Genomic DNA, 19,275 nt, shown 5'->3' on the forward strand with positions numbered 1-19,275 from the left:
CAACTGTTTTGGGTCCATATTTGTAGGCAAGAACATAAACTAGTCGTTAACTAACCGTTGGGCATTAAAAATATTAATTTAGTTTGAAAAGTCGGACCGTTAAATACTCAGAAATTCAAAATCTCAAGAGATCTTGTCGATTAGCCTAAGGTCCAATCGACTGGGTCGAAGACGATTTCCAATTTTACGAGAAACGGTCTTCCAGACTCAAGATCTGGTCGACTGGGTTTTGAAGGCCGGTCAACTGGGCTTCATGCGTTTAAAAAGCACTGGTTAACCGGACCTTTAAATTCTAACCAAATACGCATGCCGGTCAACTGGGCATTATATGCTTATGAAAGGCAGGTTGACTAACCCTTTTGTAAAATTGGCCGTCTGACACTCCAGTCGACTGGGTCTATAAGGCCGGTCGACTGAGCTCTTTAGAAAACTTGATTTTGCCTTCTTTTTAAGTTCAAAAACCATTTAAACCTTTTGTATAAGTTAGACATTTTATGAAAAAAGCTTTTCAAGTTATTTGGAGGTTCTAAGTTCAATCTAAGGTCATAGTGTGAGCTTCAAAATGAAGCATATAAGCATGCATGCACAAATAAATCTAATTACTATTACAAGTGGAAAAAAAAGAGTAAAGTTTTCATGCTTTTGCTTTGCTGAATCCCCATTGAATATGCTGAGGTATGTTCGTTGAGGCACTTTCACGGCTTCCATTACGCATCTGTGACTTGTGTTTACAGAAATATTAACCTATTCATACACTTACTATACAAGTGAAATATTGTAGTTTGTCATAATCAAGATAGGGATTATACTCAAAAGGTCAAAAAAGACTAGTCGACTGACCTAGTTCTGACTTTCAGAATGTGCTACTTTTAAAAGAGCTCAGGCGACTGACCCCTCTTGTCCAGTTGACTAGTAACTATATTTTAAACTTTTAACAGTATTGATATTGTTTCCAAAATTTGATTCCTTGGTTTCCAAACTCAGAGAAAACTTGGGGAAAATGATAAAAAAAAAAAAAAAACCTTTTTTCTTTATAAATACTTTATATGTCACACCTCGAAAATATAAAACTATCTATGATACCATAATTGTAACGACATGAACCCAGTGGGGTCCAGAGGCGACTCTTCATAAATTAAATCAATGCATGCAACGAAATGAACTTAAACCTTAAATACCATAGCAAAGTACTAAAACCACCATAGTTACATCGTTTGCATAGGTACATCTAGATAACCTTATTACATCTCCAGGAAAAGAAAACATATATAAACAACTCAGTACCACACAGTACTTACACTAAGCTATAATAACTAACACCTCGCCCTGAACCTCGCTAGGCTTGATTTTTTGTATGTCCTGAAATGTGAAAATATTTATTAGGGTGTGACATTATATTTTCACAAATTAGGTTAACTCACAATGCACATAAAAGTTATAATTATGAGTTATACTACTAAAAGTATTCCTGAAAGTGCTGTTGTGTTCTTGCTGAATTTTTACACGGAATTCTGATTCAATCTCTCAAAGTCCTCACACAATAATCTGAATACTATTGATATAATCTTGAGCTTCAACTTCTATAGTGTTTTTTATTGAAGTATATTGATTTTAACTTATACAAATATGCTCTAGCTAAGAGTATTCTATTGTATAAACAAAAATTGTTTTTTGTTTTTCGTTTTTTATGATTCAGGGTATTTGAATTGTTGCCTAATGAGAGGGTTGTTCTCGTTAGATAGGCAGCTCCACCTTGAATGGAGAGAGGATTGTTTCACCTGGTAACGAAGTGGAAAAGAAATCCTCAAAGTGGGTTGCTTAAGGGAAGGACATAGGCCGCTGTCTGAATCTTGTAAAAAATCTAGTGTTCAACTCTTCTTCCCTTAAACTTTTTAATTTCTGTAAGATATAACCTGCATGCATGATTTTATATTCTCTGAGAACTTGTTGAATATTTAAGAACTCACTGAATAATGATACTTACTGAATATTTGGAATTTTCTAAATGATTGGAAATTGATTTTGGTTGAATCAAGAATACTTATTATTTATTGGTTGTTTTGTTGGATTAAGAATTCAAAATAGCATAAATTTCTGAATCTTTAAGTGAATAATTTGAGGTAAAATGGTTTGTGATTAGTCACACTATTGAAGCATATATGATAAGATAAATCAACTTTCACTATTGAAATCGTATTTAAAAATATCATTGATTTTTGCTGAAAATCAGATTATAACGAATTGTTCAATTGAATTAATTAAAGCATTTTGTATTGTAATTCCATATTTCATATTCATATCTAGGATTCCCGATTGGAATACTATGGTCGTTGATTAAATTTAGTGGTTGTGTGATTGTGGAAGTTTAAAATAAATAAGGGTTAAGGTAAACTAAATTTTTGCAAATAAAATTTTAATTACCCAATTCACCCCCCTCTTGGGAATACATCCTAATTTAATTAGGGGTGGATGACTTAGCTGATGACGCTGGTGGATCTATTGAGGAGGAGTACTAATTACTCCTTAAATACTTTTGTTATACTCTTGCCTTGTATTTGTATTATGCCTGACATATAGTTGTTTTTCTTCTTTTATTTGTATTTTCAGTTTTTTTTATGCACCATGCCTTGTATTTGGCTATACTATTGCTTATATTGTATTTATTTTCAGTATGTACTACCATTTCCTATCAGTATATATATGGTGATGTTCTTCTTGTCATTTGTGCATAGTGTAATGTTGCTTTCTTTCCGGTATTATGGTTTTATGTTGGGTGTATTCTTGTGTAGGTACACATACATCCCTTTTTACTCACTCTAAAATGAGAAGCATAAAGGTTATCTCAAGTATAGGACTTTTGTCGCGTAGTGATTAGCCCAAAAGGGTCTGATATTCTTCTCAGGAAATGCAGATTAATTTCAAACTTGCAATAAAATAACAAGGAGAAGATAAACAAGCATGTACTCAACACATTTCAGTTTCATATTTCTGGGTTTTTGAGAGTTTGTAACAAAATTAAAATGAAGAGAATCCTAAAATAAGAAACATAACATGCATAAACAATAAATTAACTGTGATAAAATTTAACAAACCAATCAACTATGTCGATGGAAGGTAAACCAAAAAAAAATGAAACAATAAATTAAACAATGGCGTAATTAAACGAATCAAACGACTCAATGTTTAAACATTCAACTATGAATTTAAATGTGAGTATTTCATTCATTTAATAAACATTTAACTATGAAATTTCCACTCCAACATTAATGTAAATAAAAATAAATCCAACAAACTCAATCCTATAATTAATCAAAATAATTTATATAATGGTTCATTCAAACAATAAAACAACTATAAATAAATTAAATAAACAAAACAACTAACTACTTAAGCATTCAAATAGTGAATTTCATTAATCTAGTAACAACCATTGAACAATAAAATAAATCCAACAGTATCTTACACAAAAATAAAACAAACTCAACAATAGCTTAACTGCAAATAAAATTAATCCAACAAAATCTTAAACATAAATAGACCTAACAATAACATTAAACAAAAATGCTCAATCCAATAATCAACTCAAATTAAATATTAAAATAAGTATTGAAATGACAATGAAGTAAAACAAAAAGTAAATAAACAAAAGGAAGGGACAAGATGGAGAGAGAGAAAGATGGAGAGTTGGCCGAATGTCCTCCCTTCTTTGGTGCGTACAAAAAAGTAAAAGCTACTGTGTTCCCTTCTTTTTTTCAATCCCAAGGCACTCTCCTTCCTCCTTTTTGGCAATGCACAATAGCCCCCTAAAAAAACTGCTGCTACCCCTTCCTTTTCTTCCATAAAAAAACCCTATCCCCCTTTTTCAGTTTTGCCCTACCTGTGTCTCTTGAGTTAGGTGCATGGGCCTAACTTTTGGTGGTTCGAGACTCCCCAAAAATCTCATAGCATGGCTACCCCTTGCAGCCCACACACATGCACACAGCCACAACATGTGCAAAAAAAAAAAAAACATTCTTCTTCCAAAACTTAACTAAATCGTGTCTCACTTCGCTTGTAGCACTTGGGCCTATTTTGGGTGGCCCATGTGCTTGTTTCTTCATATACATGGCTGCTCCTCAAATTTCCAGCTTCCTTGTTTGCATGACCCACTTATGCATGACCTATACAAATCAATTTCGGGCTTTCAAACTTCACCCATGCACAATTGGTGTAGTAAGTGCAACAACTTCAAACCAATTTTGACCTTGATGTAGCCAGTATCTCTTAGAACTCAAAACATGAAAGTTCTAAAGATCTTTTTTGGCATTGGATAGAATTTTGAATCATTTGAATCAGAGCTCAAACAACATTTGTTATGCCCAAATTATAAAATAATGTTGAAATTGTCCATAATCGTTCAATTAGCTTCATTTTGCACTCAACGCCTCCATTTGCATCATTTTGCATGGACCAATTCACTTCTTTAATTCCCAAAATACTTTCCAATAATTAAATACATAAAACTCATAAATTTAAGCCTAGTATAGTGAAAAACTAAGGTGTAGTCCCAATAGAGGAGGGTTAATTGGTTTTTTTTTTTAATTTCTTTTAAATTTTTTTTACAAATTCACAACCTTTTGTAAATTTAGCAAACACAAAAGAATGGTTTGATTTTTAATGCAACCACAATCCACACTCAATACCAACACAAACCAAATGCTCTCAACAATGACAATCAGTCAACTAATTAACCAATCAACCAATCAATCAATCACAAGATACTTAACCAATATATGAGCTATAGCACCTCCAAGATTAAGCGTTTGCAAAACTTAGTGTAAAGTTTGATTAAAGCCTTGTATTTAGGGATCTTATGCACTTTTTTTAACTAAGGTTTTGTCAAATGATTGATCAACATACTCTCTTTAAGGTTTTCGCAAAAAATCAATCGACGTACTTCCTTAAATTAAAATTTTTTCTCAATCTCAATTGTTTCAGCTTCCTGCACTCAGATACAAAACCACAAAATTTATATATACAGAAAAATTAAAGATTAAGGGTTGAGAGTGAGACCAAGTTTTTTACGAGGTTAGGCTTATACCAGCCTACATCCTCGCCTTACGCAAGACCACCTAAGGATTCCACTATCATGTTCCTTTACGGGCGGAACAAACCGTTACAGTCCCTCTTTTAATTAGGGTGGAGCGCCCTCTCCAAGCGATACCCCAAACTCGGTACAATCATCCAATAACCCTGAACCATCAAGAAAACAAAGAGACAAGGAATAATTCTTGTGTACAAGAAGTGCTCTCAGATAGATAAAGTCCCTGAGGATTGGGGAGTTCACACATACATAACCAATATTTATAGCAAAAGTACCCAAGGATTGGGGAGATTACACACCCATACATGCAACGTCTCATTGCTCAGATACAGTTTGTATCTTTTCCCTTTAATTTGGGTGAGGTTAGAACTGATACTTATCATAGCACTCACCTTACTCAGTAAGCCCTTGGGTCGAGAGTTTTACTTTACCATAATTTGTTTATGCATTTTAAATTTGCATACATGTACCCACACACATTCAACATCAATCACACATTTTCGTCACATCCACATAGGAAACTACACAAGTTTCACATCCACACAGGATACTACACAAGTTTCACATCCACACAGGATACTACACAAGTTTCACATCCACACAAGATACTACACAAGTTTCACAATCGACCTTCATTGCTACACTTCCCAATGACCTATTCATAGTATATCAGTACAACAAACTCCTTTGTCTTGCCAATGTTTTACCCCATTTATATAAATGACAATATAACAAACTCCTCAAGCTTGCCAACATTATATCGAGATTTATACCCAAGCAATATAACGAACTCCTCAGGTCTTCCAATGTTATATTGTGATACATACAAATAACCACCCAAAACAATTCATCCAAAACATATCAATTCATTCCCCAAAATAATCACAACCAGTTTATTATAAAGAGTTATTCTTATGCTACACGATTTGAGTGTAAATCATACTATTACATACTGTAAGTAATTAATATACCCCACTCACATTGGTTTTTCCCCAAATATGAGTTCTAATCAAAACCATCTTTTTCAAATACCTAACATATTCAAAAAATTATACATATATACACAATTTTATATACTCAAATTTAACCACTTCAAATTTAATTAAAAGTTGACATAATCTATTCCCCTTACTTGTTTGCCCGAAAAAGACCCAAAATGAATGGGAAAGCAAAACCCTAGCTTTCCAAAACTCGTTGAGGATAGAGACTGACAAGCTGAGGAAAGAGAGACACGACTGGAGAGCAAGCATGGACTCCGATTAGGATTAAGAGAGCGAGAGAAACTCTAAAGATACCATATCCCGAAAGCCTAGTTTTTTTTTTTTTTTATAGAGAGAGAGAGACAGAGGAAATTTCCCAAAAAAAAAAAAAACCCAACTTCTATTTATGGCTTAGGATTAGTTGACCACTCATCTAGGTTTGTTTGACCGCTCATTTAGGTTCGGTCGACCGTGACCAATTTGAACTATGAGTTATGTCAACCATGTTAGTGGAAAAGTGAAATTCTCAGGGGATGGTCGACCGAGGAAGGTTAGTTCAAAAGTGGGTTGGTTGACCAAGAAAGTTAAACTTTTGACTTAGGGCTGGTTCAGTTGACCAAGCTAATTTGAACTAAAAGAGTTCGATCGACCGAGCAAGTCAAACTTTTGACTCAGGACTAGTTCGGGCTATCAAGCTGATTTGAACTAAAAGGGTTTAGTTGATCGAGACTTTTGAATTAAGCCTAAGAACCCAAAATTGGTTGACCTTCTGTTTTTCCCTCAAATATGACCCTAAAATATTTCTAAACCTTTTGTATGATTTTAGTCTTTTAGAAAAAAGTTTCTCTTATAAATGTGTTGGTCCCTAGGATCTATCTATAGTTGTTCAGAGCATTTTATCTATATCATGTAGATGTATGCATTATTACAAACCAAATAGTAAAAACTTAAATGCATTTACAATTACAATAAAATGTCTTATTTATCTTCTTCTTTGCTCTTCTAACTTCATGAAATGCACATGATCGTATAGGCTTTAAGTCTTACAAGCTTCCATCTTCATTTCCTTGTCTGTTAAATTAATGAACTTGTGCACATGCTAAAAACACACATAAGAATGATGTGCTTTGTCGGCATCAAAACATGGATCAAACTCTAAAAGTCAACAGATGTGTTTAATTTAGTACTACTTTTTGACATCGATGTGGATTATTATCTCATTAAATAATTTCTGTAGGAAATATGTTGAAGTTAGTCCTACTTTTTCTACATGTAATTTCTATAAAACTAGCATAGTATTACATTACAAGTGTTATATATGTTTACACATATAAAGTTATTAATATAAGGTTTGGTATGATAATGTACTGTGATTTAGTCACTGGACAACCAAAGAGCAGGTCTAGTCTTTATTAGAAAACACATCAAAGGAAGTTGGGGGAGTGGTGCCAGGGTGCTTAAAGCAAACATGTTAGTATCTTATAGTATTTAGTTAATTATTGAATTCAACCAGTCATATTGTATTGTTATTAATCATTTTATAAATTTTTATGAGTGAAAATAGGAGAGGATTATCCATATGAGGTATGTAAACGTTCTTGAGAGTAGTCAGCCACCCACAGATGATTAGATCTATGATCAGGTTCTTGGGCATTGACCAGGGGGTTACGTGAAAGGCCTTGGGGGTGGATACATAGCCCTAGTAGCAACACTGATACATAATGTTGCATCTCATGTTGAGATTGAGCAAGTGTGTTGAGAGACTGCAAATCAAGTGTCCTCTATGGTGCAATAGCTTGAGGAGGTTGCCTATAGAAACGAGTTAGTGGAGTAGCCACTTGATGCCATGATGCGCTGGAAAGCAGAGATTGAAGAAATGCTCTGCCAATGTCAAGGAGATGTTATGGGTAGCTCTTCCTCTGCTTAGTATGCATGTATGTGCTTGTATATGTATGAATATAACAATGGTTAGGTGCATGTGAGCACAAATGTGATGATTTTTAAAGATAACTCATGCCTATATGTTATTCAATTTCACAACAAAAAATAAATGGGTAGTTTGCGAGCACATTGAAATCCATATGATCTAGCTTGAAAGGGGAGGTTAAATGGGTCACACTTTTGTGAGATTATCTAGTGTTTACTCTTGCAAGTAAAAGTGTTGAAAGAGTAAGTTGTTGATAGTTGATATGAGAGTATGCTCTGTTGAACCCTCCCTTGATGAGTACGTGGATAAACCATGCGAACCTATAGGTTAGGCATAACTCTGCATCATCAATAAGCTTTAACAGGCTAACTATTGATTCAAATAATTATTGTGCGTATTATGAAGGTTGGGTGAATTACTCAACATGATAGTAATAAGTCAGTTATCCACGTCCTTGACATTGAGTTGGACGTACCAAAGTGGACGATGCCCAAAAACTCCTCCCCATCTGTAAATTAGGCACTTAGAAGAAAACTTAAAATTCAAACAAACTTAGCAAACCTGGTTGATTTAAGCACTCAGGTTTCTAAGTCAGACATATAAGTTTCAAATCGAGTGGGGTCAGTTTCGACACATTCGTGACATTGAGTTGGACGTGCCAGAACTGATGATGCCAAAAAAACTCCTTCCTAGTAGAAAATTATGTTCTTAGAAGCAAACTTAGAAAACTTCATTGATTTAAGCACTCAGGTTTCCAAGTCGGGCATACCCTCTTCAAACCAAGTGGGGTCAATTTCGAACATCCCTAACATTGAGCTAGACGTGCTAGAGGTGATGGTCCTCAAGAAAACCTCCCCAACTAAATATTAGACACTTAGAAGCAATGCTAGAATACAAAAAAAAAAAAAAAAAATAGCAAACTCAGTTGATTTAATCTCTAAGGTGTCCAAGTCATATATACGATGTCCAACCAAAGTGGGGTCAGTTCCAAAACATCTGTGACATTGAGCTAGACGTGTCAAAGCTTAAAGTACCCAAAAAATCCTCCCCAATTGAAAATTATGCACTTCAAAGAAAACTTAGCAAACTTAATTGATTTAAACACTCAGGTGTCTAAGTCGGGCGTACCCTCTCCAAACTGAGTGGGGTCAGTTTTGAAAAATTTGTGACATTGAGTTGGATGTGCTACAACTGACGGTACCAAAAAACTCCTCCCCAGATGAAAATTATATGTTTAGAAGTAAACTTAGCAAACTTAATTTATTTAAGCACTCAAGTGTCCAAGTTGGGCATACGAGGTCCAAAGTGAGTGGAGTCAGTTTCGACACTTCTGTGACATTGAGCTAGATGTGTCGAAGTTCAAAATGCCAAAAAACTCCTCCCCGGTTAAAAATTATGTGCATAGAAGTAAACTTAGCAAACTTGGTTGATTTAAGCACTTAGGTGTCCAAGTCAGGCATACCCTCTCCAAACTGAGTGAGGTTAGTTATGACACCTTCGTGACATTGAGTTGGATGTGTTGGAGCTGATGGTGCCCAAAAAATCCTCCTCAGCTGATCAAACTTAGATATTCAAAATTGTATCATTTGTTGTTTAACTCCGTATAAGTATGTCTTTAGTGACATTCTAAAACCATCACTAATTAATATATCCTTAGTGACAATTCTAGAACTGCCACTAGTAGTATGTCTTTAGTGATGGTTCAAAAACCATCACTAATAGTATGTATTTAGTGATGATTTTCAACCCAAATAATGTGTCAATTATAGTGATAGTATTACTTTTTTAGTGACGATTAATATTCATCCCTAATACTCCCTTATTAGTGACAATTTTGAAAATTGTCACTAATAGTCTATTGAAATCGCCGTTATAGTCATCACTTTGCAAACGTCATTAAACTGCTGCTAATTAATATTAGTGATGACTTGCTATTATTAGTGACGGTTTAAAATTATCACTAAAAACCTTCTTTTTGTAGTGTGTCAACAAGACAAGGTGGAGCAACACCAACTCACATGACTATTGAAGCCTTTGTACGCCTATACCTAGATGGCCTTGGTAAATCATTTCTATGGATTTTATCACTTTAATAACCAATTCTAAAAGGTATGGTACGGTCATTTTACCATTTCTATGGATTTTATCACTTTAATAACCAATTCTAAAAGGTATGGTACGGTCATGGTGGTGGTGGGCAGATTTTCCAAGTATGGGATGCCTAAACCTACCCCTAAGACCTCTTCCACAGAAGAAGCAACTCACATAAGTATTGAGGAGCTCCTATTGCTAAACTAAGTGATAGAAGATTTATGATGTGATTTTGGATGGAATTCTTTTAAACTCATGGGTTCAAATATTAATTTCTCCGCAAGCTTTCACCCAAAAACTAATTAGTAAATTGAAGGGGTGAATGCTGTTATTGGAGTTATGCTTAAGGCACTATGTGAGTGTTGACAAAAAGTATTAGCTAAAGTTGCTTAATATGGTTGAATTCTTATACAACTTACAAAGAAATCAATCCATATAATGTAGCTCTTTTGGGCTACCCACGTAACAACTGTTCACACCTAATACCACTACCACGGGGTATACAGACAAAAATCCAACAACTTACAAATTTTATGAGGGGTGGCATGAGCAAACTAAAATGACCAAATCATTTTTTACCGAGGTGCAGTGGCTAAGAAGATGAAGAAATGGGGCTGTTAAGAAGGAGACCTTGTCTTTGGTGAAACTACTACCCCACCAAGCTATAGCACTCAAAAAGTTACATGAGGGTCTGTAAGGAGGTATGAAAGACATTTTTTTTATCGTTCGACTCGTTGATAAGATGACCTGCCAATTGAACCTACCTCGAAACCTAAGAATCCATCATGTTTTCCTTGTAAGCATACCATAGCCATGTAATGCCAACATGAAGATCTAAACCGAAGATATTCAAAACAAGATTACCACATATATAACTACTTCCCATGGCAAGAAAGTGGACTACATTGTTCTCATTGGGTCATTCATAAACAAGTGATGATATGATACTTGGTTAAGTCGAAGGAATGACATAATTGATAGCAAGCGGGGAATGAATATGAACTCTTTCTGCCAATTCAAGAATAAAATAGCCAACTAACTAGCAAAAACTTACAAGGACGTCAATGCAATAGGTGGAAAAAAATATCATAACTTGCCAAATACCTAGTGATGTGGCACCATTTGAGTGCTTATATGAGCATCATGTGGATTTGCCTCTAGAGTTTTCTTGGAGAAAAATCTAGAAAATTCAACTACTATATGCATTATTAATTATAATCTTCAAAGTTTTTTCAATGAAATATTTAGAAAATGTAGTTATTATGTAGAGTTAAAAAGGTTGTAAATATTTTTATGCAGCATTCACTGGAAATGGTAAAAGTAAATATATTTCCACCATTAATTTGGGAGGTGTAATAATATAATAAAGATATAAATTCCATTTTTATGCATAATATTCTTATATGCTTCTCTCCAAGGATCAAGTAAAGTGAGTTATTAAATTATTTTTACTTGCATTTTTCTCCTAATTATTTCAGTCAATGTTTTATGAACTTTATTCTAATAACAAGTTAAGAACAATTTAATATTTAGATTAACTAGGAGTGTTTAAATGTTGGAATTTCCAAATCCGAGGAGTATTCATATTAGAAATTCCATTGTTAACCAACAATCAAAATGGGAATAGAATAGCTGTCGTCGTCACCAATTCAGTCCAATATATTACCGGCCTACCGGGTATAGTCAGCATCCCACAAAAATAACAACCAGTAGGCAGTAAAACAGAGAAAGCTGATAATACGAAGGATGAGGTAGTTCAAAGCAATGACAATGCTTCAACCACAATTCACTAGTGAAGCCCCATCCTCCCTCTCTCTCTCTCTCTCTCTCTCTCTCTCTCTCTCTCTCTCTCTCTCTCTCTCTCTCTCTCTCTCCCTCCCTCCCTCCATGGACTTGATGATCGCTCTCCAATCTCTCCTCTTCATCCTCCTCTTCGTTTATGTGTGCCTTTATTTGCAGCAACCACAGCAAACCAATGGCTTCTCGGTCTACCCTATCCTCGGAACCGCACCGGAATTCATCAAAAACTACCACCGGTACCTCGAGTGGACCACCGACGTGCTCCGCCGCTGCCCTACGAACACCTCCGTCTTCCGCCACCCCACCACCATCCACGGCGTCCTCACCGCCAACCCCGCAAACGTCGAGCACGTCCTCAAATCCAACTTCCTCAATTACCCCAAAGGCGACGAGTTCAGATACATCCTCCACGATTTCCTCGGCCGCGGAATCTTCAACTCCGATGGCGACCTCTGGAAGATCCAGCGCAAGACGGCCAGTTTCAAGTTCAATAAAAGATCTATGCGCAACTTCGTCTCCAATATCGTAGCGGTCGAGATCACGACCCGGTTGATCCCGGTACTCAGAAAAGCATCCGAAACGGACCGGGTCTTGGATCTACAAGACACCCTGGAGCGGTTCGCGTTCGATAACGTGTGTATGATCGCTTTTAAAGTCAACCCAGGCTGTCTCGGCGAAGGCGATGGGGCCGTCGTCGGCGGCGAGTTCATTCGAGCTTTCGAAAACGCCGCCGCCATCAGCTTAGGGAGATTCATGCATGCTTTCCAATTTGTATGGAAAATCAAGAAGTTCTTCAACGTAGGATCTGAGAGGAGGCTGAAAGAATCAATTAAAACCATTCATGAATTCGCAGACAAAGTCGTCGACTTAAGATTATCAAAACGAAACGCAGATGACGAGGATGATTTATTATCCCATTTTGTTGGAATGCACGGTGAGAATTTAAACTCATCGAAGGAGTTTCTCCGCGACGTCATTGTAAGTTTTATTCTCGCCGGTAGGGACACAACGTCGTCTGCTCTCACTTGGTTCTTCTTCCTCGTGTCAACAACACCCAATGTGGAGCGAAAAATCCTACAAGAGCTTGAAACCGTACGTGTCCGCCTTGGCAAGCGCGTAGGCGACACGTACGATTTCGAAGCGCTGCAGGAGATGAATTATTTGCAAGCAGCATTATCGGAAGCGATGCGACTGTACCCGCCGGTTCCGACCGACACGAAGGTGTGCCAGAACGACGACGTTTTGCCGGACGGGACTTTCGTGGCGAAAGGGTGGTTTATGACGTACAGCGCATATGCCATGGGGAGAATGGAAAGCATATGGGGGGAGGACTGCGGCGAGTTTCGGCCAGAGAGGTGGCTGGATGAGGGCGGAATGTGGCGGCAGCCGGCAAGCCCGTTTAGGTTTCCGGTGTTTCACGGGGGGCCGAGGATTTGTCTCGGGAGAGAGATGGCGTATTTGCAGATGAAGTGCATAGCGGCATGCGTGATCGAGGGTTTTAAGATGCACGTGGAGGGGATGGACAAGAACGGGAAGCGTCCTGGGTACTCGCTGTCTTTGACTCTAAGGATGAAAGGTGGGTTGCCGATGAGGGTTAGCCAAAGGTGTGGCTGAAATTAGCACTCAATTAACCATTAGATTAAGATTTTTATTTTTTCCTTTTACATTTTTGGTAAAGATTTGTATCCTATGTAACCAATCCCAGCCACACCTGCATTAATTATTAAACTAGGAAAGTTATATTACAAAGGGTGGGTGTGTATCATGTAGAGGTTATTCATATAGACCTTTGGAGCTTTAAATAAACTAAGGTTTGGTAAATGTATGGTAGCAAGATAGATCCTTCTATATATATATATAGTTATGTAATTAAGGGATTACTTGTGTAATATATGTTTAATATTATTCATATTATCTTTTTGTCTCTACACATGCACGTATGTTTTAGATTTTATTATCTTAAAGTTGACTTTGTAATTGGGTTTATGCAACCGGTCTAATTATGGAAGCAATTAAATTTCTTCCTATCTTTAAATTTAAAGATTTATAAGTTAGTGAAATACGAAAATGCAATTGTTCTTTTGCACATTTATATTTAAGGTTTTGAAATTTAAGTTACCAAATGGGAAAAAAAAGTGTGAACGATTTACTTTCGCTTTGGGGAAAAAGTCTAAAAAGAAAATGAAAAGAAAATTTCAATGATTTCTTAATTTTATCATGTTGCATCCGGAGAGGCTATTTCTCATACGAGCTCGATATATATGAAGGGGCATTGGCTTACCTCAAAATTTTAAGATCGTATGACTCTCACCAAATTACGCACATACCAATATTGGTATGTTGTGCTAATGCCTCAAGATTCTATTTATATGCATAAAATGACCCTTAATTCTTTATGTACTTAATAAATAAGATGTGTATATATTAAATAGATACACACCTAATTTTACGATACACTCACATAATTCATCTTATGAATTTATGAGATAGATGAATGAATGACCTAATTAAATGTAGATACATAACCCAATTCCATGGTACATGCTCTTTTTCAAGATAATAAATAAAATAATAATATTAAAATACACTAACAATATAATTACTAAAATAATAATATTGAAATACACTAACAATTCCCCCCTCATTTTAATATTATGTATGTACCATGCCTGTAGAGAGTTTAACAATCAAAGAAGAATAATTATACATAATGAAGGTGTGCTCTGCATTGAACCTTCACATAGTGAACAATAATCTTTACTCTAGAACCAGTAGTGGTCTTAGATTTGAACTATAACTGCTTAATGGAAATAAGTATTACTATTCACACATAATTATTCAAGTGTTGACATAAGCTTTAATAGCCAGCATGTTTCGGCTTTGTGTTAATCTTGATTTCATAAACATATTTGAGAATAAACCCAATTCTCATAGAGAGCGTCCCCCATTATCATGCTCACATAGGTGAAGTCTGTCAAGGGTGCTCCTGTAACTCTGACACCTCGCTCATGAGAGATACAAATTATCATTAAGAGTTTTAAAAACTCAACTACCTTTGTTTACAAGACCCGACAATAAATAAGCTTATTAGGGACGGTTTAAAATCGTCACTAATAATAAAATAACTGTCAATAACAATATTAGTCACGGTTTTGTCAGTATTAGTAATGATTTTAAATTAGTCACAATATCCGCCTTGACAAATACTTATTAGTGACGAATTGTACGAACCATTACTAATAGTAGAGTATTAGTGATAGGAAAAAAACTGTCACTAATAGCCTATGACCATCATTATAAAATCAACATATTCTCAGCTCGAATTCATCACTAAAGCTCATGTACTAGTGAAGGTTTAAATAACTATCATTAATACGATGTTGTTAGTGGCAGTCAATAAACTGTCACTAATGTTACACCTTTTTGTGATGGTTACTATAACCATCACTAATAATGTACTATTAGTCACAATTATAAAATCATTACTGATATTTGGGCCTTTAGTGATGAACTTGAGTCCGAAATATGTTGATACTATAGTGATGCTTTTAGTCTTTTAGTGACGATTTAGAATCCATCACTAATACTTTAAAATAATAATTTTTTTTTTCAAAATTCCTATAAAACCTATAATTACATTTTAGCATACATAAAATTACCCCAGAATTACTAAAACATTCATAAATTTTTTAAAATTCAAATACAAATTATTCAAAGTTCAAATACATATATGCAAATACAAATTGAAATTAAAAAATAAAATAAAAAATTTGGTTCAGATAACAAAGAATACAGGAAAAGCTAAAATTAAAGTTATGTGCATTTGACCTGATTGTAGTGCATGTCATTTTAATGGTGTTGTGATAGCCGTTAACCCAACAAAATAATAATTACTATACAATTTTTGAACATATGTGTAAATACTATAATTAAAAAAATGCTTTAATAGAAAAAATGATTGGACATTTGGACATAATGTAAAAAAATGATACAACTATAAATAACTAAGTTTAATCAATTGAAATTCACCTCACTCGGTTTGGATCTCGTATAACTGAATTGTAAGCTAAGTGCTTAAAATAAACTAAGTTTACTAAGTTTGTTTGTATTCTAACATTGCTTCTAAGGGGGGAAAAGCACTCGGGGAGGAATTTTTAGGCACCGTCAGCTCCAACATGTCCAGATTAACGTGATGGACGTCTTGGGACAGACTGCATTCAATTTGGACCACATATGCCCAAATTGGACACCTAAGTGCAAAACCGTGAACTAGGGTTACTATGTTTGTATTCTAACTTTACTTTCAAGTGGGGAAAAAGTTTCCGTTAAGGAGATTCTGGGCACTGTCAAATCTAACACGTCCAATTCGATATGACAAACGTGTCAGGACTGACCCAACTCTGTTTGGACCTCGTATACCCGAATTGGAGACTTAGGTGGTTGAATTCAACTAAGTGTACTAAGTTCGTCTCTAAGTACATAATTTTTAATTAGTGTGAAAATTTTTGAGTACCGTCAGATCCGGCACGTCGAGCTCAATCTCACAGACGTGTGAGGACTAACCACACATGGTTTGGACCTCGTATATCCAACTTGTATACCTGAGTGCTTAAAATGAATTAAGTTTGTTAAGTTTGTTTGTATTCTAACTTTGCTTCTAAGTGTGAAAAAGTTCCTACGGAGGAGTTTTTCGGCACCGTTAACTCCAACATGTCTAGGTCAATCTGACGGATGTTTTATGACTGACTACACTTGGTTTGGACCTCGAATGCCTAACTTGGACACCTAAGTGCTTAAAATGAAATAAGTTTGCCAAATTTGTTTGTATTCTAACTATACTTCTACGTGGGGAAAAAATCTCGGGGAAGATTTTTTGGGTACCGTTAGATCCGGCACGTCCTGTTCAATGTGATAGACATGTCGGGATAGACCCAACTCAGTTTGAACCTTGTATGCCCAATCTGCTCATTGGGTGGTTAAATTCAATTAAGTGTACTAAGTTCGCCTCTAAGTGCATAATTTTCAATTGACATGAAATTTTTTGGCACCGTCAGATTCGGCATGTCCAAGTCAATGTGACGGACGTGTTGGGACTGACCCCACACCTTGTTTGGACCTCGTATGCCTGACTCTGACATTTGAGTGCTTAAAATGAACTAAGTTTACTAAGTTTGTTTGTATTCTAACTTTGCTTCTAAGTGGGAAAAAGCTCTCGGGAAGGAGTTTTTGGGCATTGTAAGATCTAACATGTCTAATTCGATGTGACGAATGTGTTGGGATAGACCCAACTCTGTTTGGCCCTCGTATGCCCATTTTGGATACTTTAGTGGTTAAATTCAACTAAGTGTACTAAGTTCGCCTCTAAGCACATAATTTTCAATTGGCATGGAATTTTTAGGTACCATAAGTTTCGGCACATTGAGCTTAATGTCACAGATGTGTCGGGACTAATCATACTTGGTTTGGACCTCATATGCCTGACTTGGAATCCTGCATGCTTAAAATGAACTAAGTTTACTATGTTTGTATTCTAACATTGCTTCTAAGTGGGAAAAAGCTCTTGGGGAGGAGTTTTTGGGCACCGTAAGATTCGGAACATCCAATTCGATATGAGGGACGTGTTGGGACTAACTCAACTCAGTTTGGACCTCGTATGCCCATTTTGGACACTTTGGGTGGTTAAATTCAATTATGTGTTCTAAGTTCACCTCTAAGAGCATAATTTTCAATTGGCATGGAATTTTTGGGCATCGTCAGTTTTGGAATGTCGACCTCAATGTCACGAATGTGTCGGGATTGATCGCAGTTGGTTTGGACCTCATATGCCTGATTTGGACACTTGAGTACTTAAAATGAACTAAATTTATTAAGTTTGTTTGTATTCTAACTTTTCTTCTAAGTGGGAAAAAGCTCTCGAGAAGGAGTTTTTGGGCACCATTGGCTGATTTGATGTAAGACTAGTTGCCACGAGTCATTTTACTTACGATCATGATGGCGGTAGTCAGGTTGTGGCAAAAACACCTATATTATTTGTTTTAGGCACCTTAAACCCCAGTTTTGACTTGTTTTGCAGGTTATATGGTTCAAAGATAGGAACATTCGAACCATTTGATGTTGGTTTGGTTTCCACACATCATATTATATGTCACGCATTTTGGGCACTTCGAACTGCATTTTTTTACTTGTTTTGTAGGTCCTACGATTCAATATGTTCTTTGCAAATATGAAACTTTAAATTATATTGCAAAAGTAAATCATATCATTTCTACTTCTTTTCGTCTTTTGATCATAAAATTACACCACAATCACTAAAACATTCATAAATTTTTCAAAATTCAAATACAAATTATTCAAAGTTCAAATACATATATACAAATACAAATTGAAATTAAAAAATAAAAAAAAATTCGGTTCAGATAAAAAGCTAAAATTAAAGCTACGTGCATCTGACCTGACTGTAGTGCATGTCATTTTAATGGTGTTGTGACAGCCGTTAACCCTACAAAATAATAATTACTATACAATTTTTGAACATATGTGTATATACTGTAATTAAAAAAATGCTTTGATGGAAAAAATGATCGGACATTTGGACATAGTATAAAAAAATGATAAAATTATAAATAACTAAGTTTGATCAGTTGAAATTCACCTCACTCGGTTTGGACTTCGTATGACTGAATTGTAAGCCAATTGCTTAAAATAAACTAAGTTTACTAAGTTTATTTGTATTCTAACATTGCTTCTAAAGGGGGAAAAGCACCCGAGGAGGAGTTTTTAGGCACCGTTAGCTCCAGCATGTCCAAGTTAACGTGATGGATGTCTTGGGAAAAACCGCATTCTATTTGGACCACGTATGCCCAAATTGGACACCTAGGTGCAAAATCGTGAACTAAGGTTACTATGTTTGTATTCTAACTTTACTTCCAAGTGGGGAAAAAGTTTCCGGTGAGGAGATTTTGGGCACTGTCAAATCTAGCACGTCCAATTCGATATGACAAACTTGTCAGGACTGACCCAACTCTGTTTGGACCTCGTATGCTCAAATTGGAGACTCAGGTGGTTAAATTCAACTAAGTGTACTAAGTTCGTCTCTAAGTGCATAATTTTTAATTAGCGTGAAAGTTTTTAGTACCGTCAGATCCGGCATGTCGAGCTCAATCTCACATACGTGTGAGGACTAACCACACTTGGTTTGACCTCGTATATCCAACTTGTATACCTGAGTGCTTAAAATGAACTAAGTTTTTAAAGTTTGTTTATATTCTAACTTTGATTCTAAGTGGGAAAAAGTTCCCAAGGAGGAGTTTTTAGGCACCATTAACTCTGGCATGTCTACGTCAATGTGACGGACGTTTTGTGACTGACTACACTCGGTTTGGACCTCGTATGCC

The 19,275-nt window shown here is 35.7% G+C and overlaps 1 protein-coding gene across 1 annotated transcript; it reads left to right on the top strand.

Annotated features, from left to right (window-relative positions):
* Positions 1-11,804: 11,804 nt before the first annotated feature.
* LOC131159703 (cytochrome P450 CYP94D108-like) lies at positions 11,805-13,809 on the top strand. Its single transcript, XM_058114817.1, has one exon. The coding sequence runs from the start codon at positions 11,846-11,848 to the stop codon at positions 13,493-13,495; it is 1,650 nt and encodes a 549-aa protein (XP_057970800.1). The 5' UTR covers positions 11,805-11,845; the 3' UTR covers positions 13,496-13,809.
* Positions 13,810-19,275: the final 5,466 nt, after the last annotated feature.

This window comes from Malania oleifera, chromosome 7 (assembly GCF_029873635.1).
Source record: "Malania oleifera isolate guangnan ecotype guangnan chromosome 7, ASM2987363v1, whole genome shotgun sequence".
Classification (NCBI taxonomy): Eukaryota; Viridiplantae; Streptophyta; class Magnoliopsida; order Santalales; family Ximeniaceae; genus Malania; species Malania oleifera.

Coding starts and splice junctions, on each gene's coding strand:
- LOC131159703 (XM_058114817.1), top strand. CDS start 11,846: ATGACAATGCTTCAACCACAATTCACTAGTGAAGCCCCATCCTCCCTC.